This window comes from Tetrao urogallus, assembly GCF_951394365.1.
Source record: "Tetrao urogallus genome assembly, chromosome: 1".
NCBI lineage: Eukaryota > Metazoa > Chordata > Aves > Galliformes > Phasianidae > Tetrao > Tetrao urogallus.
In genome coordinates, this window is record NC_136813.1 from 74,658,606 (window position 1) to 74,683,960 (window position 25,355).

General features: G+C 44.8%; 1 protein-coding gene across 1 annotated transcript in view; it reads left to right on the plus strand.

Moving 5' to 3' along the window:
* Positions 1–23,405, plus strand: part of NHS (NHS actin remodeling regulator) — a gene marked incomplete at both ends in the record, with an annotated part of 247,158 nt that extends 223,753 nt beyond the window's left edge. Inside the window, 7 exons of the mRNA XM_079542207.1 lie at positions 3,036–3,169; positions 11,340–11,402; positions 13,427–13,619; positions 16,760–16,891; positions 18,129–21,080; positions 21,375–21,501; positions 22,781–23,405. Coding sequence (XP_079398333.1) covers positions 3,036–3,169; positions 11,340–11,402; positions 13,427–13,619; positions 16,760–16,891; positions 18,129–21,080; positions 21,375–21,501; positions 22,781–23,405 — 4,226 coding nt within the window. The remainder of the gene's footprint in view (positions 1–3,035; positions 3,170–11,339; positions 11,403–13,426; positions 13,620–16,759; positions 16,892–18,128; positions 21,081–21,374; positions 21,502–22,780) is intronic.
* Between the last annotated feature and the right edge of the window lie 1,950 nt (positions 23,406–25,355).

Below are 25,355 nucleotides of genomic sequence, written 5' to 3' on the forward strand. Positions count from 1 at the left end.
ATAATACTTACCGGGATCTATGGAGCATCTGTTAGCTGGATGAAATGTTCCAATTAATTCTCACACATCAGCATTTCTACAGAGTTTTGCTCAGGACCATCTTGGAGGTGCAGCATATCTTCAGAGCACTGCAAAGAGCAACAAAGCAGGACTGCAGTGCTCAAATAGAACACAAGTGAGCTTTTCTTTCTGCAGCAGCTCAGCTTTGCAGTCGACCCAGCAGCAGGCTGATCTCTGCCTGCCATCTGGTGGGCAGCAGAAAGCTTGACATTGGTGGGAAGGCAGTGACCAAAAATGCCTCTTTGCTTTTAAGCAGCACTTTGAGCAGCTGCCCACCCTGCATGTCTAAGGCAGATGTGCAGGTTTAGCAGGCAGCTTGTCATATGCTGCTTGATTTTATTTTCTAAATAATTATACTTACCAGAATGAAATTGTGATCTGAAATTTAACTTAAGTATGTTTATTGTCTCTGCTCTATTTCTTCTGTTAGAGTTTCATAATCTCTTTATTTAAGGAGTAATTCTAACTAAACGTTAGATCAGGAAACCAGCTATGGTTGGCTGGATGTTATATGCATGAGATGAATACATCATCCCCTTCCAGCAGCACTCTATGCAAACACTAATTACCTTTCACCTAGCTTTCACCTAAAATTAGAGGTAGGAAATCCATAAGCATTCTCCCATTCACATGGAAAATCTCAGAGACTTGGAACTGATTTGGAAGAAAGATGGATATTGTAAGCCCATGATGGAAGAAGACTCCTTTGGGCTGGGATTAGAGTGATTGTGACTTTTTCAGGATGGACTCCTCCATATTGGGCCATAGAACTGCTGCATGATGTCAAGACAGGGAAGGAAGAACTACCTGAGGCTATGTTTCCTTCTTTCCCCTCAGAAAGGTACATTTTCTAGGGTTAGAATGCAGATGTTCATGTGTCTTGATATTTCAAGGCAACAGGAGCTGCAAGTTCTCGCTGGGAATCAGGCATTGCATCCCAAGCACTTAGAAGTCAGCTCATTTATCACTTGAAATTAAAGGTATAAAGTTCTTTTCAGGGTGAGTTCAGCTTCCAAGCTCAAGACGGGTGCATCCCTAAGAGTAAGAAATCAGGCAGTGATGGTAGGAGGTGCACATGGATGAGCAAGGAGCTCATGGATAATCTCAAATGGAAAAAGAAAATCTACAGAATATGGAAATGGCATCTGGCCACGTGGGAGGAGTATAGGAAAATTGTCAGGGCATGCAAGGATGCAACGAGGAAGACTTAAGACAAGGAAGGTCAAGAACAACAAGAAAGGATTCTTTAAGTACGTCAGTAGCAAAAGGAAGAAAGACTACAGAAAACTTGGACCCACTGCTGAATGAGGAAGGAGCCCTGGTAATAGAGGACACCGAGAAGGCAGTTACAGAACACCTTCTTTACTTCAGTATTTACTGCTAAGGCTGCTCCTTGGGAAACCCAGACCCAGGAGGTGAGAGTCTGGGGAAAGAAGGACTTGTCCTTGGTCAAAGAGAGTCTGGTCAGAGATGGACTAGGCAAACTCGACACACACAAGTTCATGGGCCCCACATGGTATACCATGTGTGATAGCCATGTGTGCTGAGGGAGCTTACAGAAGTGATTGCCAGGCTGCTCTCTTTTCATTTTTGAAAGATTATGGAGAATGGCAGAGGTTCCTGAGGACTAGAGGAAAGGCAGTGTCACTGCAGCCTTCAAAAAGAGCAAGAAGGACAAACCAGGAAACTACAGGCCAGTCATCCTCACCTCTATTCCTGAAAAGATGATGGAACAACTTATTCAGTATATAATCTTGAAGCAAGTAGAAGAAAACAAAGTTATCAGGAGTAGTCAGCATGGATTCACCAAAGGTAAATCATGCTTGACCAAACTGGTAGCCTTCTATGACATGACTGGCTGGGTAGAAGAGGAGAGAGCAATATGTGCTGTCTCAGCAAGGTTTTTGACACTTCCTCCCATAACATCCCAGTAGGTAAACTTAGGTAAACTAAACAGATAAATCAACAGTCAGGTGGATTGAGAACTGACTGACTGGCAAAGCTCAGAGGGTTGTGATCAGTGGCACAGAGTCTAGTTGGAGGCCTGGTGTTCCCCAGGGATTGGTACAGGGCCTGATCTTGTCCAACATCTTGGAACTCTGCAGAGAAGAACCTGGGTATGTGGTGGACAACAGGGTGACCACAAGCAAGCAGTGTGCACTCATGACAGTGAAAGCCAGTGGTGTCCTGGGTGCATTAAAAAGAGAGTGCCCTGCAGGTCAAGGGACATGATCCTCCCCCTCTACTCTGCTCTGGTGAGGCTACGTCTGGAGTACTGTGTCCTGTTCTGTGCTCTCAGTTCAAGAAAGACAGGGAACTTTTGGAGAGAGTCCAGCAGAGGCCACAAAGATGATGAGGGTCCTGAAGCATCTCCCTTGTGAGGAAGGGCTGAGAGACCTGGGGTTGTTCTGCCTGGAGAAGACTGAGGGGGAATCTTATCCATGCTTATAAATATCTAAAGGGTGGGAGTCAAGTGTATGGAGCCAGGCTTTCAGAAGTGCCCAGCAACAGAATGAAGGGCAATAGGCACAGATTGGAATGTAGGAAGTTCCATACAAGAAATGAGGAAGAACTTCTTTACTGTGAGGGTGACAGAGATCTGAAACAGGCTGCTCAGAGAGGTTGTGGAGTCTCCTTCTCTGGAGTTATTCCAAACCTGCCTGGATACTTTTCTTTGCAACCTACTGTAGGGAACCTGCTTTAGTGTGGAGTTGGACTAGATGATCTCAGGGGTCGTTTCCAGTCCCTGTGATTCTGTAATGCTGGGTGTATAGGCACTGCTCTTTGAGGGGCTGGGAGCCCAGTAAGTGCTTCTCTCCTTCATCTTCATTGAGGATCATCAGTAGTGTTCACTAGAGAAGAGGAAGAACTTCAGCTCCATGTCCTTTCCATAGCTCTGTTGCGCAGTTAGTAGAAATGTTTATGTTTTTAATGCTCTGAAAAACTCATGTTCTCTTTGTTCTCCTCTGAAACAGAACATCGAAGCCGAGTTGATAACAGAGAGCAAAAAGTCCAAGGGCCCATCTCTGTGGTGGCTCCTCCCTTTCCTCCCTTCCCTGCAGTCTGCAGTCAAAAGAGGCAAGCGATAAAGGACCGGCACTTTCTACCAGTAAGTCTTTCTTCTGTGCTACAAGTATCCCACATGAACACTTTAATAGGACTGTGGGACCTAGATGTGACACCGCTTAAGAAGTGCTCTCCAGGCACAACATTGCTGGTCTTAGCAATTCACCCATAACATGGCTCAGGTAGCAGCTTCCAGCAGCCAGTCACAGGGTGAAAGTTTCCACTGAGAAACCTTATATTTCACATAAGGCCAGCACATAGACACACTCGTTCAGATGCTTCTCCACAGCTCTTTGTGTTCTCTGCTCCTGCCTTGGGCAGCACTTCCAGAACTCTCCTGTCATTTCAGTAAGTGCTGTAATTTCAGCCCTGAAATTGTCATTGCCAGTAGCCAAGAGCTCATGGGCTTTGAGGACGGTCAGGAGGCTTGTATAGGTGCAGAGAGGTTTAGCAGCACTTCTCTAAAGGAACTAGTTTTTGTGCTTGTGTGGACAGTAGTACTTCTGTGTGTCTGGGTGCTTGACCTACAGAAGTGCCATACTGGCTACATTCTATGCTAGGCTAAGAGATCGTGCGTTCCTCAAACCTAATAAAATTCAGTGGGTCATACCTGGGTTTGTCTTGTAATTGATACATCTGCCCAATGCCAGCCTTCATAGTAGGGACAGATCTATGTGTGCAGGCACAGGAACAATGGCATCTACAGAGATACTGCAGCCATGAGCACATTATAAATGAATACTGGTTTATCACCCCCTGAGCTTAGAAATCCAAGTACATTCACCCTAATCCATTATATTAACCATATGGAAATACCATAATGTTAAAGGAGTTACACTGTAAAGCACCTGCCCAGGAACCTTAACTTGAGCTAATCAGTCCACAGAGTTTTGTTTCTCATTTTAAAGCATGAAATGCATAATAAGGTTTCAATTAATTTGACTATTCTGACTTTTTTACTGCTTACCTGGATAATTTCAAGGACAGCATCACTATCACTACAGGCTTTGAACGGGCTAAATTTGCAGGCCCTGTGAGTCAAATGAAAGCAGATATTCTGATGCTAATGGACAGAATAGGAAAGGAAGACTTAAAGGAGAAACAGGCTTACATTCTTCTGCTTTGTAAGTCATCATCAAAGCTAGTGCTGTTATAGGGTCATTGAAAGGTAAGGGGGAGGTGACCCTACATTATGGATTGGAATTAGTTACAGATAATTGTTTGGACAATATACTGAACATAAAGCTCTCTTAGTTAGTATCAGATGGAGAACAAGTCATATCTTTCGAAATTGCATACTCGGTGTTGAAAGGCCTGAATCTTTTCTGTGTTTGGAACCAGTGCATTTTAGACATCACTTCCATCTGTGTAACACAAAATAATAATAGTGAGCAATCCTCTGAGTCCTGTATTAGATGGCAGAATTAAGTCATGCTGAATACAGATGTCTTGGCTTTATCGGCAAGGCCACCTTTTTTCTTTTTGAGAGGGAAACATTAAGCTTTGTGCCCACCCATACTGGGGCTTATTTTGGAAGCCAACCAGATCTGATGGTCCCTGAAGGAGGAACAAACAAGTGCTGACTCGGAGGTTGTAGTCCTATAGATTTCAAGGCATCTGGAAATGTTCTACTTTGAGAAGTGCAAATATTCCAAAACCAGAATATTTCAGAGTGCCTTGACCCACTTTTTATAGAACTCCTTGTTCATGGGGCAACTCTGGACAGAATAAGGCAAGATGAAACTGCACATGAATGCTCTGTCTGGGAGAAGGTTGAGCAGAGGTTTTTACAAGATACTGCAACAATGAATAACTAATTGATATTGTGCCAACCCTTATGACTTAATGATATCATTACAAGAGAAAATTAAGGGTGCTGTTCTTGGCTAGCTTGCCCTTTTCAGCATAAACTTTTTGGCATCTGCGAATGTGTATATGCTTCAGGGGCTGCTGGAAGTGTTTGATATCTGATGCAGGTTGATTGTATCATCTGTTCATCAATGAACTAAAGATGTTTAAGTCCTACAGGAATTTTTACATGTGGCTCAGCAGTCTATTCTATATCCCACTTTTCTAATGCATTGGAAGGTGCTGGTAAGAGAATTGCTAAATGAGAGGAGAGTAGACACCCTTCTCTGTTTCTTAGAAATTAGAAAAGTGGTCAACAAGAAGCTGGGAAATTTTTAAGCTACACAGTTTGACTTTTCCAAACTGTGCATTTGCGTTAAATATGTTCATTGAAGCACTGAAGTAAGTGGCTTGACTTTGAGTAACATTCGAGTACTGTGAGAACTGTGAGATCTATCAGTACTAAAAGCTACCAAGAAACAGACTGCCCATGTATGAGACCAGCTGAGGTTTCCAAATTGGTATATTTTGTCTGCTCTTTTTATTGCTGCCAATTAAGTAGCAGTGTGCTTTTCCAAAGATGTTGTATATTGCTTAGTAAAGTTAGAGAATATTAACTTTACCTGGTGGAGATTCACTTTTAAGCATGGCTAGCTGTTTTTGTTTGTAGGAAGGTGCCAAAGTCAGTCCCACGTATTCCAAGAAAGACCAAATGAATTAAAGTCCAAAGTGACTGATGCCAGTGTAAATGCGTCTGGAAGGCCATTTTGAACTATTCCATCATAAGATGATGCTGTCCTGAAGCAGCAGAGAAGTAGAAACAATGGTGTTCTAGGATTTTTTGTGTCCCAGGATTTTTTGTGTTCCTGGCAGGATGTGTTTACAGTTGTTTTGTTGTAGCCTATTCTTGTAAGAGAAACTGCCCTGATTAGTCTGATGAAAGGTCTGCTTAGGCCAGACACCAAAAGGGGATCCTTCAGAAAGGTGTGTAAGAAGGGGGCATGATTTATGCCACTTCTTGTCCCATGATATATCCTTGCAGTTTCACGCAGAAATTGGTTATGGAGCTGCTGAGCCAGAGATGAAATACAGAATAAGAACCACCAAGGAACAACAAGTCTGCATTGATTTTGAGACTTGTTTAATCCCTCCTCAAATTTACACCTTTGGCCTCAACAGCATGTGACAGTGACTTTAATAATCGGTATGAAAATATATCTTTTGTTTGTTTCAAACTCAATGCCTCATAATTCCATTGCATCCCTGCTAATTTTTAGAGTATGAGAAACAGTAAGCACTGTCTCCCTTCTTACTTTTTCCATGCCCCTCTTGTTTTTTTCAGGCATGATTTTACTTCCCTATTCATCCCAGACATTCATTTTTCAAGCTAAAAACCCCTGACTTGCTTAATCTCACTCCACACAGAGCAGCTGTACAACCAGACAGATTTGTAAGCATCATTCTTTCAGGCATTTTTGCCAATGGGGGGGGGGGGCGAAAGAAGAGGAAAGTACAAGGAAGGTACAGAGCTAGGAAAATGAGGGAAATATTCATTACACACGTTCCCATGACAACCCTCTCTGTAGTGCTGCAGAGTGTGAAGATGCTGTGTCATTCCAGCTGCATTTCAGACTCTCTTTCATATTCTCCACATTTTTTTTCTTTCTGTTTTCACTAAGAGTGTCCAGCGAGTCTCCAGAATCTCAGTGCTGCAGATCAGAGTGCAGGTGCTATGGAACCACAGTTTGTCCAACCCCTCGTAGCACAGCTGAAAATAAGGGAGATCAAGCAAGGAATAGCGTTTGGGAATTCACACTCACAGGTGCACAATATGCAGTGTCATTTTGTTCATAATTACACTGAGCAGAAATCTGAAGACAAGAAGCAGGAGGTTGCTTTCTAGTCAAGTTTGGCCTCTCCCTGAGACATCAGCTAGACCAAATATGAAAAGAAAATAATGCATAGGATAATTGAGTCCATAGCTTTGCCATTTAAAAATGTTTCCTGTGGTCTGTCTTAGGATGCTCTGTACAGTACACAACTGCATGTACAAACTTTCACACACTGTGCTGAAGTTCTGCAAAGCCTCAATAAAAAAATAACAGAGTTAAGAGCCAGGCACAAGTTGCGCCACATACTTTCAGTGTGCAAATCCTGCCTGTAGTTATTACAAATGAAAACCACCTGACCCCTCTACCCAGCTTTTGTGAGACCCCATCTGGAGTACTGTGTCCAGGCCTGTGGATGCCCCATCCCTGGAGGTATTCAAGCCAGGCTGGATGTGGCTCTGGGCAGCCTGGTCTGGTGGTTGGCAATCCTGCACATAGCAGGGGGTTGAAACTGGATGATCATTGTGGTCCTTTTCTAACCCAGGCCATTCTATGATACTATGATTCTATGACCTTATTCATCAGAATGAACTTACATAGCACTGTTTGTGCAATGAACGTAATACCTCCTACTGTGTATGGTAAGATTATTATTTTGTACGTACATCTGCTGGGATGCCATGTGTGGCATGACTTCTGTCAGAAAGCACATCTTATTTTTGTCATTACCTTGTCAAAACATTGGAGCAGCAAATTAATCATTAATGGATTGGCAGTGACAGATCGGATTTGTGATGCTCCAAAATAAAATGAAACACCCACAAGCAGATAAAACAAAACCTGAGGAAAATGAATCACAGGGAAATGTCGAGAGCAGGCAGGTGAGCGGAGTTGTGTTTTGCAGCAAAAATAGCACAGTCATAAGTATTTCTTGTTTTCAGCTGACTGCCTGACAAAGATGCTCTGTAGGTACGAATGTTATTTTCTAATTGAGCAGCTGGCTTTGCTCCGAAAGCAATGGAAAGCTGCTAATCTTTTATTAGTATTTCTTCTCCTTTTACCAGGCCTTTAATTTTTCCAACATATGAATCAGCACCATTTGATTGAGCTCCTTTGAGTTACTGAAGCAGCAGGCTTTCTTTCCTACAGGAGAGAAAGGGAGAAAGGGAGGGAGGGAGCTTGTACTAAGGTCCACAGGAGTCAGGAGCAGCCTCATGTGAATGTGGGACTGAATACCAGCTCCCAATTGCTCTCTCCTTGTCAGTATGGGAATGGCTGCTTTCAGCTGTGAAGTCAGGATGTACTGTTAATGAGTGCATCTGATTTCTATGCTCACCTAGCTTGTATAAGCATCCTACGTGTGTTTTGTCCACTGCTGGAAGTGGACCATATATGAAGCTTGGCAGAACTGAAGCTGTATGCTAGTACATTGCCCACTTTTTTCAGTGGGAAGGCAGTATGCACTACTATAGAAGCTGGAAGTCATAAGTAATATTGATCCCTTATGCTTGTTGTTAGCTGTAACTTATGGGAAGCAGGAGTAAGAAATTATCTTCAGAGGAACAGAGAAATGCTGCCAGCCACCTCCTGCCCTCACCCAGGTTTTGCCTGGACTTCCAGCACCAGGCACTGCTGCTGCATAGGCTGCCAGCATTTCCTAAAGAGTACACACTGCCTACACAGTCACAGCAGTGCAGGGGGTGGGGAAGGAATTACCTCAGCCACAACTGAATTAGAGAAGCCTGTTGAGGATAAATGTGTACGGCTCTTGACAAGACTTTAGCATTTAGCAACAACTTTATCATCTGAACAGAAATTAGTCTTTTTTTTCTTGGTTTTACACTTTTCACTCCTTTTCACCACTGCACAGTGCCCAAAATGTCCTGTGCACTAGCTTTGAAATTCCAGTAGCTCCATTAACACTGTCACTATCAGGCAGGCAGGCCAGGTACATGATGATGCTTTGAAGATCCTGAACAGCAGGCTTTTCAAAGCGGCATCTCAAAGCTTTGGAAGATATAGAATGAGTGGAATTAAATGGCATTTTTGCGTGGCGTTGGCCCATTCTTTTCCTCCTCCTGATCCCAGCTGTGGAGCAAGAAATAGGACAGACCCATAAATTACCAGGCTGGCATGTTTGTGACTGCCAAATTGCTTCTTTGCCACTGCACTGATGGAATGTAAAGTTTTCATTAGCTAAAAAGGTAATTCATGTGTCCCAACTTAGGTATCTGCAAGTAAAGCTAGACTCCTCTTAAAATTGGTGGGACAAATGTTTGAGAGTGATGCGTCTCATCCCGAGTGCTGAGGGAAGTTTAAACTGAACTGCTCTGCAGCAACGCTGGTTTCTGTTTCCCTTTAGGGAAACATAACAATGATCTCAGGCCTGGACATCTTCATTATTTTGTTGCAGTCCACAGAAACCAAAAACTTCCACACTGAAGAGATGGAGAGCAGTGAGAAATCAGATCATGTGCATATGCAACCAAGATTTTTACTGCAAAGCAGTTTCAGGAGCACACCATCACCTCTGCAACTGCATGATGGGATAGCGCAGAAAATAGAGATGCTCACATTTGTCAGTGACTGCAGAATAAATCCCTGTTCAAGCAATTACACACCAGTTTGGTTTCAAAGCAATCTTAGCCCATTAAAGAAAAAAATGCCTATTTAAAGTATTCGGGCTTTGTGTTTAACAGATTGATTATCACCATTGCTGTTTGCCAAGCACACCCACACAAAAGAAATTCACTTTGAAAACTGCCGAATGGCAGATTTGCCCATCAGACCAGAACGGCTTTGGATATATAATAATAATTTCTTGCTTGATTATGTGTTCACCCAAGACATTTAGAGATATTCTGGTCTTGTGAGTGAATGAGAACATTTGAGGAGAAGCAGTTTGCTCTCTCCCCAAGCACAGAGGCATTGAAACACCAAGGCTGCTGCATGGCACTGTGCTCAGCTGTCCGGTAGTGGGCACCATGCAGGGTCAGTCAGTAGGTAGGTGACCTTAGGACCACTTGGTCTGATCATAGTGGAAGGTCACGTCGCTGTGATAGCAGAAGCTGGAAATTTTGCTGCCCACCTCAGCCCCTCGTGATATTTCTCCTGTTCCTTTGGTTGGAAGAAGAGACACTCGTAAGTCAGCCTTTGCCTTTCCCATTTTTGGTGTTTATCCATGTTAAGTCTCCATCCCAGAAGTTTGTCCTGTTGAGACCTGAGGCTTCAGCACATCAAGGCAAGTCTGTGGGTATGCATAACCAGGGCGTTTTTTCATGGAGGAGTCAGGATGGCAGAGGAACACACAGGGAGGTAGAAAAGCTCTGCCTCAACAGGACACAGATTGTCAGCCATTGTTTTGTCTGCTGTAGCCTGTAGCTCTCTAAGGCCAGCTACCCTCTCCTGCTGCTTCTCTCGTAGATGCTTGCCCTTAGCAGCCGGTGGAGCAGGAAGTCCCTATTCATTTTCCTCCTCCCAATGAGCTCACTGGGACCCTCTAGGCCTTTATGGTAGTTCTGTAAGATGTAAAAGATTTTCATATTCTGACCTCTTGCCACTTTAGCAGCGCTGATCTCCATTCATCTCAGCTCTCCCCAGGGAGCTCTGACACCCTCCAAGGGAAAGAAGGTGAATTTCAGAACCTGACCCTTTCAGCTGTGGTAAATCTGCTCAAAGCAGGTGACTGGAAATGCAGCTGAAAGATCAAGGAAAAAAATCTTGCGAATCTGAAGAGCAAACTCAGCTAGTTGACATACTCAATATCTCCGCACCTTTTCTTGCTCAAGCAAAAGTGTTCATCCCACAATAAGGACTTTTTCCCAGCCTAGGAGAAATGGTTTTGCAAAGGTCTGAGGGACCTGCTGGAAACGTTTGCTGGAAACAGTGCTCTTTTGATTTTCTCTTTCTGCTCTGCTAGAGGACTTTCTCATTTGAAAGCTTCACTTGGCTTTAGTCACACACATAGGACTGGGGTAAAGCAACAGGTGTTGGAATCTAGCAAGAAGACAGGACGAGTCACACAGTTTACAGAAGACCTTAGTGAACAATATATTTGTTAAATCATCCTCAGCACCAGCATTATTTATATCCATAGCTTATAAATACCTCAGGCAAAAAAATTCCTTATATTACAAAGTAGATCATTTATAGTGTAATTGGAAAAGCACTTTGCACTGCTCCAGCTTCAGGCAGTACACAGTTCGAGTTCCCCAAATCAATACAAGGCATTCTTAGTCCAATTTAAGTCTGTCTGTGCAAGGAGTTTGAACCAATTTCACTACAGTTTTGTCTGATCTGAGTAAGTGAAATCAGTGTAGACTTCACATGGATCCAAGCAACTCTGTAGGCATACCTGAATGAGGTGGGGCTCATTTGTGGAGTAGCATGAGCTAGAAATCGAGATGGAAATTTCAGGGTGTTTTTGCCTCTGACACTAGTTTATCCGGACAAAAATAATGTGCTTTTACCAGAAACTCTTTGTGCATGTTTTTAATTTGATTTTTTTTTTTTCTTTTTTACATTTCACATTTATAGTTTAACAGCACCCGTTCGCCCTCCCCAGTTGAGTGTTGCCACATGACCCCATGGAGTAGAAAGGTACTGGAAAAACAAGCAATCCTCTGCTGACAGCCCTGTCTCACTCACTCTTCTCCCTTCCAGATCCTCACCCTGCCTCTTGCTTGCTTTTCATTTGCTAACTCTACTGCTCTAAGAGACTCCTCTTCTGTTTCTCCTGTCAATAGGACACAATAACAACAACTTTTTCCCTCCTTCATTCTTCACCTCAGAACAGTTTCAGGACCTCGTGGCCCCAAAGCCACCTCTTGGATCCAATTGCCCCATTAAAGGCCTGGACCAAGGCAGAGCCCATAGCATTAGTGACTGCATTTCCTTTTCCCTGCAGTGTTATTGCCCAACTGCCCTTTTTTTTTTTTTTTCTTTTTTTTCCCCAATAGTGAGGGATTGCTGGGGCAGCAACAGGGCATTTGCTCCCTGGGTACCCTGCGATGCTGCCCTGTGCTGAGGAGGAGCTCTGGCAGTGGGAGCTGGCGGTGGGGTCACCTCACCCGCTTTGTCCCCATTCCATTGTTATCCTGGCAGAGCCGGCAGCCAGTGCAGCCTCCGTGTCTGCTGTGTGTGGGCAGCCTTTGGGGTTTTGTGGGCTTTTTTTTTTCTTTTTTTTCTCTTTTCTTTTTTTTTTTTCTCTTTTTTTTTTTCTTTTCTTTTTTTTTTTTTTTTTTTTTTTTTGCATGCATCAAACTTTTGGGGAGGGGGGAGTTACCTAGGAAACAAAGTCCTTTGTGCTGGAAGTTTATATGAGCCATTCACGTCTGCCGGGGATCAGCACAAAAGCTGCAGAGAGAAAGAAGGCTGCGATGTTTTCCTAAAACCGAACGTGGGAAAGCAGGGCTTCCCGCGGGCGGGAGGAGGACGTGGGGGTGCTGCGGGGGGCAAGGCTGGCCAGGTAAGTGATTGTCCCCCTGCACCCTGCCTTAGGGTCTGGAACGCTTTTGGGGCTGCTGCCTGGAGCCAGAGGCAGCTCGTTCCCTGGGATGTATATGGAGCTGGGGAGGGATGGCAGCACTACAAAGGCAGTGTCATCCCGCTGCCTGCCGGACCTTGCCAGGCTGGGGAATGCAGCGTTTTGTCTTCGCCAAAAATCACTACAAACTGGAGAGTGAAGCATAAACAGAAGTCATAAGGGAGAAGCTGGGTAGGCAGCAGCTGGGGATTCAGAAGAAGGGCAGCTGAGGAGGCTTTGCTCTTCATGTGGAAAGAAGAGGCAGAGTCACTTCCCAGGCTGGGGGAAGAGTTGTCTGCTCCTGGAAGTGTTCTCATGGAGAAAGGGGGGGAATTGGGCAGAAAAAGGTGAGTGTTTCTCCCATGTATTCCTCCAAAACAACGTATTTTTTTACTATTATTATTTTTACGAGGAAAATCCAAAACAGGGGTTTGTAGCTAGTGCCACATAACAATGTGATTAATCTATCTGTTATAGGCAGCATTACAGCAGCTTTGCAGGACAAGGTGCTGCTGGGGGACTTTTATTGCTTCAGAAAGAGAACGAAGCATCTGTGTTGCTTCCATACAGTTTACTTTTCTCTCTGTTACTTTACCTTCTGTATCTAGTGCTTCTCTTAACACGCTGTAAAAATGTGCATGGTTTCTAAACAACACTTTGAATTTCTTCTGGTGGCAGCCCATCTCCTTTGGCCAGTGTCCTCCTGACCCTGGCACTGCTAACACCTGCCACTTTCCACTGGATTTCTGTAACTTGTTTTCTGCTCGTGTCCATAGTTTGTAAAAATGAAATGCAAATGGTTTCCTGGAGCACGGAGGGCTCTTTTTTAAGGCATTGGGCCTTCCGGTGCCTGTCCTCAAACAAATGTGTACAAGGGGCCGGTCCTCACGGGCAGCCAGCAGAGCAGTGCGTTCAAAAGGATGCACGAGGTATCTGTCTTCTGTGAACGGTGTGTGATTTCAGCCTGTACTGTGACTTGCTGAGAGCAGCTTGCCATTGCAGCCTGTAACTGATTGCTGAGCTGTGTGCCTGCTTTGTTTCAACAGTAGCCTCGCGTGCCTGAATGGTAGACACTGATTTTGAATGTATTCATTTGCAGTCCCATCCACCAGAGGACGAAGATACAGATGTCATGTTAGGGCAGAGGCCGAAAAATCCAATACATAATATCCCTTCTACACTGGATAAACAAACCAATTGGAGTAAAGCACTACCTCTCCCAACTCCAGAGGAGAAAATGAAACAAGATGCCCAAGTGATTTCTTCTTGCATTATCCCCATCAATGTCACTGGTACAAATCTCTTCTATTTCTTTTTGTATTTATTGCATGGTTCGAGGGAGGTCAAGTACTTATTCTGTTTAATTTGTTTGAAGTCACTGGATTTTATAGTCTGTGGGCAAAGACCCTAGCCTGAGGGTCAACTGCTGGAGGACAGTGGGCTAAATTCATCCTTCATGCGTGTCTGCTGAAGTCTCTGAAGCTGCACCTAGGATTAATTTGGCCCATACTTTGTGAGTCATGCTGTACAGCGTAACACTGGTTCCCTGCATAAACAGTGTACTTTTGTTGTGTATATAACCTGCAGCCTGTATTCACAAAGACCTCGAATAGCTTTTTGAATGTGGCTGACTGAAATAATGCAGAAAGCCACAGAAACTAATCATATGATTGTCATGTGTAGCAGGAGAAGAGAAACTAGAGAATGTAGGCTACTATTTGCAGTGCTTTAAATATGCAAGTCATGACTGTGTAGCATGTAAACCATCACTCTGAGATCTCTTTACATGCAGCTATGCTGAAGGTATAGTAATGGCATTTTCTTTTATTTACGTAACATTTGGATGCATTTTACTAGATTTATTTAAAGAAGAATCTGTTTATGTAAGGATCGGCTTTATCACTGACTAAATGTGATAGACAACTTGTTTCTAGAATCAAAAAATCAGGTTGTTTTTCTCTTTCTCTCTTTCTCTTTCTCTCCTTCCAGAAGGCTATGGTAAAAACAAGGTTTATGTGAATTTTCCTCAATTATATTTTGCACCAAGTTTTGAGCATAAAGTGGACTAACTTTTCCCCACTTACAGACTTGAAAATAAGCAATCAGGAAGAAAAGCAGGGAACTTGCAGCTAACCTCAGACAGCATACTGATATTTCGTAGTGTTTTTCCAGAAGCTGGGGGACAGCAGGGAAGTTACATCACATTGCTCCCGCTTGTGTCTGTCTGTAGTGCCCAGCCTTCCTGCAGGACAGGCTGCCCAGTCACCTACGGTGCCAGGAGGGTTGCACACCCCAGCATGGCCCCAGTCCCAGCCAGGGAGCTTGGGGCTTTGGGTCTGGCTGCTTGCTGTACAGCCTTAAGGCGGCATCCCTCCTGCTCCGCCATGTGCCAGGTGATTCCTCTCAGTGACGGCGATGCACTCCTGGTGCCCCTCTGCTCTGGGCAGTAAAGGTGCCCATGAGATCTGCTGCCCAGGGAGGTGGCAGGCAGGAACCACAGCGGGAAGCTGTGGGGGCAGCGTGGGGTCAGGCCACCCGCCAGCAGAGCAGCCTGAATGGGCTGCATGGTGTAGGCTGGGCTCTCCCAATGGACATCCCTGAAGAAGGAAGTAAGCAGTGTGGCACATTTCCACAATGCATTAGAGTGACGCTCCTCATATGTAGCACATAGGATCCTCAGTATGAAGGCTTTTCAACATCACTAATGTCACACAGTGCAGTGCATAGGAGAAATACAGCAGTAGACCAATGGGACCAATGTTAACTTTTCCAGTAATAGAAATTTTTGCCTAGACTCCACCTGCCATACATTGGAACCAAATTTCCCGATCAGTTTTACAGATCAAGAATGGTATGTAATCTTCTGGATGTTTATGTGTATCATTCTCATTAGCACTAATGGGAATAATTTGTATGCGTCACGGGGAGGATGTACCCTCTTTCACTTTCCTCTTGGAGATGACCCATGCATCTGGCACACAGAGCATGTTCAGCTAACTCACAATTGCTGGAAGCCCAGCAATGGTTCTGATTGATTTTCATTTCAAAGAGTTTGCTTTCATTCCTCTGTTTTGTTCTTTAAGCTTCTCCCAACCCCAAGAAATGTTCACTTTTAAAAAATGACTGTTGTTGGAGTTTACAGCACTTTCCTTCCATATTAAAGAAAGTTCTTCCTCTCCTTATTTCAGGGGCATTGGTGGTTACAGGACATCTGTCTGAAGCCTGTATTTCATTGTAGTAGATTTCAAGAAGAACTTTTACAAGAAAGTTACTTTTTAACATTTTACATTGTTATGTAGTGTAATATGTATGTGTACGTCTGTGTATAATTATGTTTTATATAATTATACGCTATTAAAATGGTTTTTATCAGATTTTTTTTTTAATTTGTTTTCTTCAATTCGTTTGTTTTTCCTAAGATTACAAACCACTTTACCAGTGATCCCAATGTTAGAGTTTTTATGGACCTGGCACATTTTTTCTTTCCCATCCCCCATCAACTTCAGAGAGCAGGAGCATACAGCTATGCAAAGAGCCAGTACAGGCAGGTGCAGGCCTTTCGGTCAGCCTCCTTTTAACTTTACGTTGGCCACAGTGTAAAAAGCAAAGTGAAAGAGACTTTTCTGTGGTAATGCCATGGAAACATAAAGCAAATGAGGAATTCTTGCCTGTTCTGCGTGACCATGGTTATAAATAGATGTGCATGTGAACCTAGGCTCCTAAATCTACATTTAGGACCTTGAATGTGTGAGCTGATTCCCTGAGCAGACTCCCACGTGTCCTGCTGAGTGTAGAGCACTTGGGAAAATCAGACCATGTAGTGGTGCACAACAATATCTACTCCCCATTTCTTTTATTATTGGCCATGTGGAAAAAAGAAAAGAGTGTTTTCTGAACTTGTACATGGAGTTGGCCCTCTTTTAGCTGTCTTCTTCCTTTCCAAAACGTTAGCCCCTTTGGCATATCAGTCTCCTAAGAAGCCCTCAGCTACTACAATATGACATTAAAATCTAAATTGTTTTCTTATGCTTAGTTGCTTAAAGTAAATCAGGCTTTAGTTACATAGATTACTCCTTTCTGACAAGTTACCACCACTGTCCTTACGACAGATGGATAAATAGTTGTAAGAAAGATGTCCTGCTACCAAGAGCTCTCAAATCTACTTTTCTTTCTGATTTTCTTTTCTTCTTTTTTTTTTTTTTTTTTTGCTTCACTCCTTCTGTTACTTCTGGCAGACCAGGCTGCTGAGGGGGAGCTGGAATTAGATGTAAAACTGTGATACACTGTAATATAATTTACGTAAGAGCTACATAAGGGCTCCCTTATGTTTATTCACAGGCTTAATCCAAGCTCACATACTTCCACTGTGTTCCAGCCATGAAATTTTGTTTACTATTTCTAAAGGCTAATGAGACCTATTTATGGGTTGCAGGAGTTGGTTTTGACAGAGAGGCTAGTATACGCTGCTCTCTTGTTCACTCACAATCTGTACTACAGCGGAGACGAAAGTTGAGGAGGAGGAAAACCATCTCTGGCATCCCCAGAAGAGTGCAACAAGAAATAGGTGTAGTATAAATACAACTCTTCCATAGATAGCTTTCTAACCAACTTAAATTGCAGGCTTATTGAGCTGGTAGTGGGCATTCCAAAGAAGCAAAACCCTGAAAGCATAACTGGTTGTGGAGTTTGGAAATGGTGTGTTTTGTTTTTTTGAGTTACTGCAGTCAGCAAAGCTATATTACTCCATATGGCCCTGATATACTGGGGGCCTTACCGAGTAATATAGATGTACGTGTTCAACTCTTATTGTGTAAATGTTAATCAGTTGTTGTTTTTTTTCCATTTAATTTTTGTTATAAACCCATAGTTGCGTGCATAAAAAGTAACTAGATTAAGTGAAAGTTTTTTCTTGTCTGAGGGGATCTTAAGGTAAAGAAATGACAGATGTTGCTCAGCAAAGTGATGAGCTGCCACAGCTCACTCAGCTATCAGTTGGATATCCGCATTAGAGACAGCTGCTGGTACCCCCACAGAAAGCTTTGCTAAAAGTTTCTTTTCTTTGTCACGCTTGTCCTCAATTCTTTCCCTGCATTCTTTATTACCAAGAATATTTGAAATCAAGTAGCTTACCTCACCTTTTTCTCCAGGAGAATTAGGAGCAACTCTGTTGAAGGCAAATCAAGTGTAAAATAGATCTTAACCCAAAAATAAATGAACAGGATCATTATTACTTAATGTTCATCTGCACCTGAAGGTGGCTCTGATACCTTGGTTCGTTGCTCACTGTGAAATTTAATCGGAAGCATAAAGAATGTGTTTATCATAGGGAATAAGCAACCAGAGAACCTATGAAACAAAGATCCTGTTACTGTGCAAATATTCTTGGTAGGAAAGAAGCAGATAATGGAAATTCTGAAAAGATATGTAGTTAAAACGAAATTATTTTTAGAAGTTTATGGAGTGCTTTGTCAGGCAGCTACTCCTGAAAACTGCCTGCAGCTACTTGCACTACAGTGACAAAAAACAAGAAGTTAATATTCATCTTAATATTTACCACAGCAAGATCAGCTCTACATGAGATCACATTGCAGAAATAGGAGAACTGATATCACATTGCGGTACTGGGAGAATTTCCCACCTCATTGGGATGAGGTCTGCCTTATGTACATGTTATAGCAGAGTTAGGTTTGGTACAACACTCAGCAAGATTAAATGCAGATATGCTTCTTGGGTTGCTTTGTGGGTCGTCTCATGTCAGGACATCCAAAGTGGTCTCTCACCCAGCTTTACGTGTACCCTAGATTCGGATGAGTCACCGGTGGCAAGGGAGCGCAATGTGATTGTGCATGCCAACCCGGACTTCTCCAGTGCCAGCAGCCGACGGTCAGGGACCAGGGACTCGGAGTGCCAGACAGAAGAAATCCTTATCGCCGCTCCCTCCCGGCGCCGCATCCGTGCACAAAGGGGGCAGAGTGTGGTCGCCTCCCTCTCACACTCTGCTGGCAACATTTTGGTGCTGGCAGACAACGGGGATGCCGTCTTCGCTGCTGCTGTCAGCAACCGCATCCGCTCACGGAGCCTCCCTCGTGAGGGAGCAAGAGCCAGTGAGGGCGACACAGCTGCTACCACCAAGAGTTCAGCATATGAAGCGGAGTGCTTCCTAGCCAGCCAGGAGAGGCATCCGAAAAAAGGGAAGGAGGTCCTGAGCAAACAGGGTTCACAAGAGCATCAGCCCCTGGGTTTGACTTGCCCTCAGCACCTGCACAGCCCTGAACACAGCATCGGTGAGAGAGGGAGGTCGCGACTGTCAAGGATGGCAGATTCAGGAAGCTGCGAGATTTCATCCAACTCAGACACTTTTGGGAGCCCCATTCACTCCATCTCCACAGCAGGAGTCCTGCTTAGCAGCCACATGGATCAGAAGGACGATCACCAGTCCTCCAGTGGCAACTGGAGTGGGAGCAGCTCCACGTGTCCCTCTCAGACATCCGAAACCATTCCTCCTGCCGCCTCTCCACCACTGACTGGCTCCTCGCACTGTGACTCCGAGCTGTCCCTCAACACTGCTCCCAATGCCAACGAGGACTCAAGTGTCTTCATCACAGAGCAGTATGGTGACCACGTGGACAAGGTCAGAGGCCACAGGGCGAGCTCCTTCACCTCCACTGTGGCAGATCTACTCGATGACCCCAACAACAGCAACACGAGTGACAGTGAGTGGAACTATCTGCACCACCACCACGATGCATCCTGTCGCCAGGACTTCAGCCCTGAGCGCACAAAGGCTGACAGCCTGGGATGCCCAAGCTTCACAAGCATGGGCACATACGACAGCTTCCTAGAGAAGAGCCCCTCTGACAAGGCAGACACTAGCTCACACTTCTCCGTGGATACTGAAGGATACTATACCTCCATGCACTTTGACTGTGGTCTCAAAGGCAACAAGAGCTATATTTGCAACTATGCAGCTGCAGGCTCCGAGAGTGGCCAGGTGGCAAGTGTGACCTCCAGCCTGGCCGACTGCACCTGGCAGGAATGCATCAGTCACAGGAGGCAGGGACGGCAGGGCATCTCTCTGAAGAAACCAAAGGCAAAGCCAGCTCCACCAAAACGCAGCTCATCTTTAAGGAAATCTGAGGGCAGCATGGATCTTCCCGAGAAGAAAGAACCAAAGATTAGCGGTGGGCAGCACACGTTGCACACTGCCAGGGAAATGAAACTGCCACTTGAGTTTTCCAACACACCTTCCAGAGCAGAGGCCTCTAGCCTGCCACCCAAACCTGAGCTGCCCTGGGTGAGCCAGAGTGATGGCAGCATGAAGGACGCTCAGTTCGATACGGCTGACATGCCGTCCTTCAAAGATGAAGGTGCTGAACAACCTCACTATGCAGACCTCTGGCTCCTGAATGACTTGAAATCTGGTGATCCTTACAGGTCTTTGTCTAATTCGAGCACTGCTACGGGTACCACAGTCATTGAGTGCATCAAGTCACCAGAAAGCTCAGAGTCCCAGACATCCCAGTCCGGGTCGCGGGCCACCACCCCATCCCTGCCTTCCGTTGACAGCGAGTACAAACTGGCATCCCCAGAGAAGCTGGCGGGGCTGGCCTCACCTTCCAGCGGGTACTCCAGCCAGTCAGAGACACCGACCTCTTCCTTCCCAACCGCTTTCTTCTCTGGACCGCTGTCCCCAGGGGGCAGCAAGAGGAAGCCAAAAGTACCCGAGAGGAAGTCCTCACTCCAACAGCCGCTCTCTAAGGATGGCACCATGTCTGCAAGCAAAGACCTCGAACTCCCAATTATACCTCCAACCCATCTCGACCTAAGTGCTCTTCACAGCGTCTTGAATAAACCGTTTGCTCACCGGCACCAGCTGCACGCCTTCAATCCCAGCAAGCAAAGCGCAGTGGGGGAAGCCCTTAGCCCCAGCCATCCCTCTGCCCTTGCCATCACTCCCTCCGTCCTCAAGTCCGTGCACCTCAGGGCCATCAACAGGCCTGAAGAAGTGAAGCAGAAGGGCAGTATCCCCGACCTGCTCTGCATCCAAGAGCCCACACTGGTGGCTGGTGATGTTTCGCCAGGGAAAATGAGGCCACTCCTAGCCAAGAAGACAGTATCACGGCAGTACTCCACTGAGGAAGCCATCGTGTCATATATCGACTCCTCCCCAGCAGAAACGGGCCCTGGGAAGCCATCTTTAGAAAAAAGCTCCTCTTTCAGTGGACAGAGTAATTGTGAGCAGGAAATTGTACCTTCAGCAAGTGTGGCTGTGGTTGAAATGAAAACTGTGAAGGACCAAATAACCCCAGCTGCTGAGCATTTGCCAGACAGTGCTCTAAGTCAGACTTCTGCAGTTTCTACAGAAGGATTTCAGAAAGGCTCAGCTCTTCTCACAGGTGAATATGAAGCAGAGAATGCAAACAGGGGAGCAGAACCGGAGAGCCGCCTTGAGCATGTGCAGGTCCAGCCTGAGCTCTGTGGCAGTGGGCAGCAGCTGGAGCTCGGCATGGCGAGTGACGGCCCTGCTCAGGCAGAGGGAGCAGATGTCAGTGATCAGCTTAAGCACCAACTCGATTTAAGCCACCACGTGCCTGGGAATATCAGCTACGAATCAGAGACGGCAGCAGTAAACTTGCTCAGTGAAGCCAGTTGCAAGCAGGAGAACGTCACATCAGGTATTCCTACCAGAAGTGCCTCTGGTACCAGCAGGGCAGACGAGACAGCAGGTGGAACAGAAGAGCCATCGCTGAAAGGTCAGTTGAGTCCTCTTTTCTGTGCTGCAGTTCGTTCTGCATTGGGGGGTGTCACTGACATCAGGATGAAGGACCAGGGCCCTGGAGGTGTCACACAGCATGGCATGCTTCAGTTAGCCCTCCTGGGCTGACAGCACAGCAACTGAGAGATGAGAACCACTGATTAGAGGGTGAAGTCTGTATGGCCAGCATTGGCCACTTGTTTACACATCAAGCTTATGCCTTGCACTAGCAGTGCTCTTTCTAAATATAGCAGTGGTCTGACTCTAACCATGGTTTCTGTACTTACCTCAGAGTCTTCTCCAAGCGACGACTCCATCATGTCCCCTCTGAGTGAAGACTCTCAGGCTGAAGCTGAGGACGTTTTTGTGTCTCCCAACAAACCTCGTACTACTGAGGACCTGTTTGCAGTCATTCATAGGTAAGCTAACCTTGCAACTATGAACCATAAAAGCCAGCCATCCTTTCCCCAGCTGCATGTCATCCACTGCAGAATAATTATCTGATGGTTGAGCCCTATCTTGACCCCATTCATAGCTGTTGTGGTGGTATGACCAAGGCATGCAGAAATATCCCAGCCAGCACTGATGCTGGATGTCATGAAGTCTCACTGGTGCCTGGCCTTGCAAGTATGGGGATGAGTTAACTCTCCTCAGATTGGATCAAATTTGTAATAATTGGCAGATGGTACAATAATCATAATCTAGACTTCACTTAGAAGTTCAGTCACTCAGGCCTTTGGAGAAAGCAGATAATGGTGGAGGTATCCCTCGCCACCCAAGCTTTGCCACCCACTTGTGTTTCTGGACTGAGTCCCACTTAGAGCTTGCTGCTGCTTGATTTTATAGGCAGTATTTCACATGCCATTCTGCTTCCGTGTTCTGTAATGTCATCACATTCTGGCAACCCAGTGCCTGGGCACTGATGAGTCTGCTGGGCAAATGTTCATTTCATAGTGCTGAAAAGGGGGAGTGATAAAGTAAGTAGTAAGGGTAATACTTCTTACATATTATGGCTGTTTACATATTACGGCTGTTTGCCTTATAAAATGATGTTTGTGGTGCTAACCATATTAGCAGGGGTCAGGAGTAGCAGGTGCTGGTCACATGTGTGCATTATGAGTATTGCTATGGCATATATAGGATGCTTTACAAATAAGATCAGGCTGCTAACAAACGTCTAACAAATGTCTGCTATCAGACGTCTAGCAAACACGTCTCCAAAGAAAACTCCCCGCACTGGTTTCTGCATGCTGCCCACCAGTTCTATTCTTATAAGTGAGTTGCCATACCAAGAATGAAGAGGAGGTATCTCTTCGAATTTAGAGTATTTTGCATTCAGTTTAAATTTTCAATCACAGCTGAAATTAAAAATTTCTAATAATGAACAGATTATGGTGATTATTTGGCTAACCTGGGACTCTGTAGACATCACTGTCTTTATAAATAGCAGGTTGTACGTGAATTGTTTTAAAAGAGCCAGGTAAGATTCTGAGAGACTGTGCCACAGTGCCTCATTCCTTGCACGAGAGCTATTATGCTTTTAAGTGCTGCCAGTCACTGACAGCCTCTGATATTTGTCAGAGGGATTAAGAGAGACCATGTTCGTTTGAAAGCACAGTGAATCTGTGTAACTCCAGGCTAGTGGGAAACGTTCTACAAAGATAGCATATGAAAGAGTGTTTCTTTGTATTTTTACAGATCAAAAAGGAAAGTTCTTGGGAGAAAGGACTCCGGAGATCTGTCTGTAAGGAACAGACTGAGAGCTTCCTCTGGAACTAGCAGCCAGCTTCCCACCAGCAGTACGCTGCCCACCAGCAGCACATCATCCGCCAGCAGCGCAGGTGCTCCCATGAGCAGTCAGAGGTCCCCTGGGCTGATATACAGGAATGCCAAAAAGTCCAACACATCTAACGAGGAGTTTAAACTACTGCTCCTTAAAAAAGGCAGTCGGTCTGATTCTAGCTACAGGATGTCCGCCACAGAAATCTTGAAAAGCCCTATTCTGCCCAAGTCTCCTGGAGAGCTGACAGCGGATGTTTCCCAAAGCCAGGACGAGTGTCCCTCAGTGACAAGCCCCGATGCATCATCCCCACTGTCCCCCTGCTCACCGAGGGTCAACGCAGAAGGTTTCTCCCCCAAGAGCTTTCCCATGTCAGCATCTTCACGAGTGGGGCGCTCACGGGCGCCGCCAGCTGCCAGCAGCAGCAGGTACAGCGTGCGCTGCCGGCTGTATAACACGCCGATGCAGGCCATCTCAGAGGGGGAGACCGAGAACTCAGACGGCAGCCCGCATGATGACCGCTCTTCTCAGAGCTCCACGTAGGCTCCAGGGACTGCGACACCATGTGAGCTGAGTGAGGACGTGAATAGAAGAGGCCAATGCTGTAGCAGTCAAAACAATAATTGCAGGGCAATATCAATGCTTAAATGTGCTTGTGTTCATAGGACGCTGGGGAAACAGAGGACTACAGCTGTAGCTATTTATGACCTTATTTTCTGAAAGTGGAAAGATAGGCTATGTCTGTTCTGTTTTCCTTTAGCTTCATTTGGCTTATCCCACTCATTTCTGTTGTCACTGTATATTTCACGGCTATACACTTTTCGTAGAGTTCAAAGTGACTTTTTGTGTTGTTTTTTTTTTCCCAGAAGCTGCCCATCTAGAAACAAATCCCTCACTATAGTGCTTCCCTAGGAAGAAAAATAAAAAAGCAAATGCTCTCGAGGATTGGTATTTTTCTACACAAAAATGAGCTGAAACAAAATTTAGAAGAAATTAACAGAACACATGTAAATACCATATTTTTGATAAAAATTTGTAAATAGAACTATCAAAGAGTGGACATGTGGCAAACAATTTCCTGCATAACGGCTTTGTTTATAGAAGACAAAAGGAATCAAATGTAATAACTGTATTCTGTGAATACCATTTTCATATCAAACATAAGTTCACGTGGCCATCAATAACCACTTTCGGTGCCATAAGCCTCAAAGAAGACATTTAGCAATCAAAAGGAATTCTCCACTTCAGCTACGAATTAGAGATCACATTGAAGTAACCATTTGTCTTTCTAGCATAGCCCCAACAAGCTAACTGAGAAGTGCAGCTGTGAGTTTTAGCGCAACCATTGGTTGGAAAGACAGTGTGCTTCTGACAGAACAAAGTCATTCCTAACACAAAGCCCCAAATGGTCCAATCTGAGGGTGCCCGCGGGTCTTCATGTTAACAGGGATTGATTCAGCAAGAATCAGGAGGAAATAGTACTTGGTTTCATATTCCTATTAGGCTATTGGGATACATAACACAGTCATAACCTGGTAACGATAATCTTTAAACATGGTTAGTTTCTGGTTCTTAAGGGAAACAAGTAAATGATAAGCATGCAACAAGCGCTTTCAATTTATCAGTAAATATCTGCAATGAGTTTTCAGTGAAGCTTTCTCTTTGTGCTGATGAGATTCATGCTACCTAAATATTTACCAAAATGACACTGTGAAAATGTAGCTGGGAAATAGGTATGTGTATGCATTATTTATATTCACTGCGAAACTGCAGAGGGGACAGCTCTGGTTTCTTGTGCCGGCCACAGACGTTTGGATTTCGTCTGGGTTCAGCAGAAGCATGCAGCAGGGTGGGGGATTGGGACGGGCTGGGAGAGGAGACAAATCGAAGCAACTGCTTTGATATATATGAAGGCAGGGAAATAAAAGCTTAATTACTTGAAGTTACTTGAATTTTCTTGTCTTAAAACTGAAAGGATTCGTACTTTTAAGCTCAGCCCACACGTTGCTTTATACTTTTAATTTTTAAATGAAATACAACCAGTTGTTGGTCTGATTCTCCTTTGGGCCACCACTGTTTTCACGGCATAGTCCAAAAGGCCCTCTTTGTCCAAGATTCGTGCAGTTGGTGTCGATTGCTGTAGGATATGCTTTGGAGTAGAGGAATAGAAGGGATGTTAGTGCAGAGAAATAGTGCAAGAAGAAAGGTGGTACGCAGTAGGACAGATTGAATGGGACAGCAGAAAGAGCATACTTAGATCCTAAAGAAATCAACTCAAAGCTGGCTTTAAGCATAAGTAAATGATAGGGAAGTGGGATGTGTGAAATGGGTTTTTCCTTTTTTTTGCTTTTGATCATGTAATGAATAAAGCCGAGGAGTTTTAAAAGCGGGCAGATTGTGTTTTGAAGAGGAAGGTTCTTATGATTTTAAGAGTTTGAGCAAGTCAGAGGGGTTTAACAAATCCTCAGAGGTATTTCCAATAAGGTTTTCCAA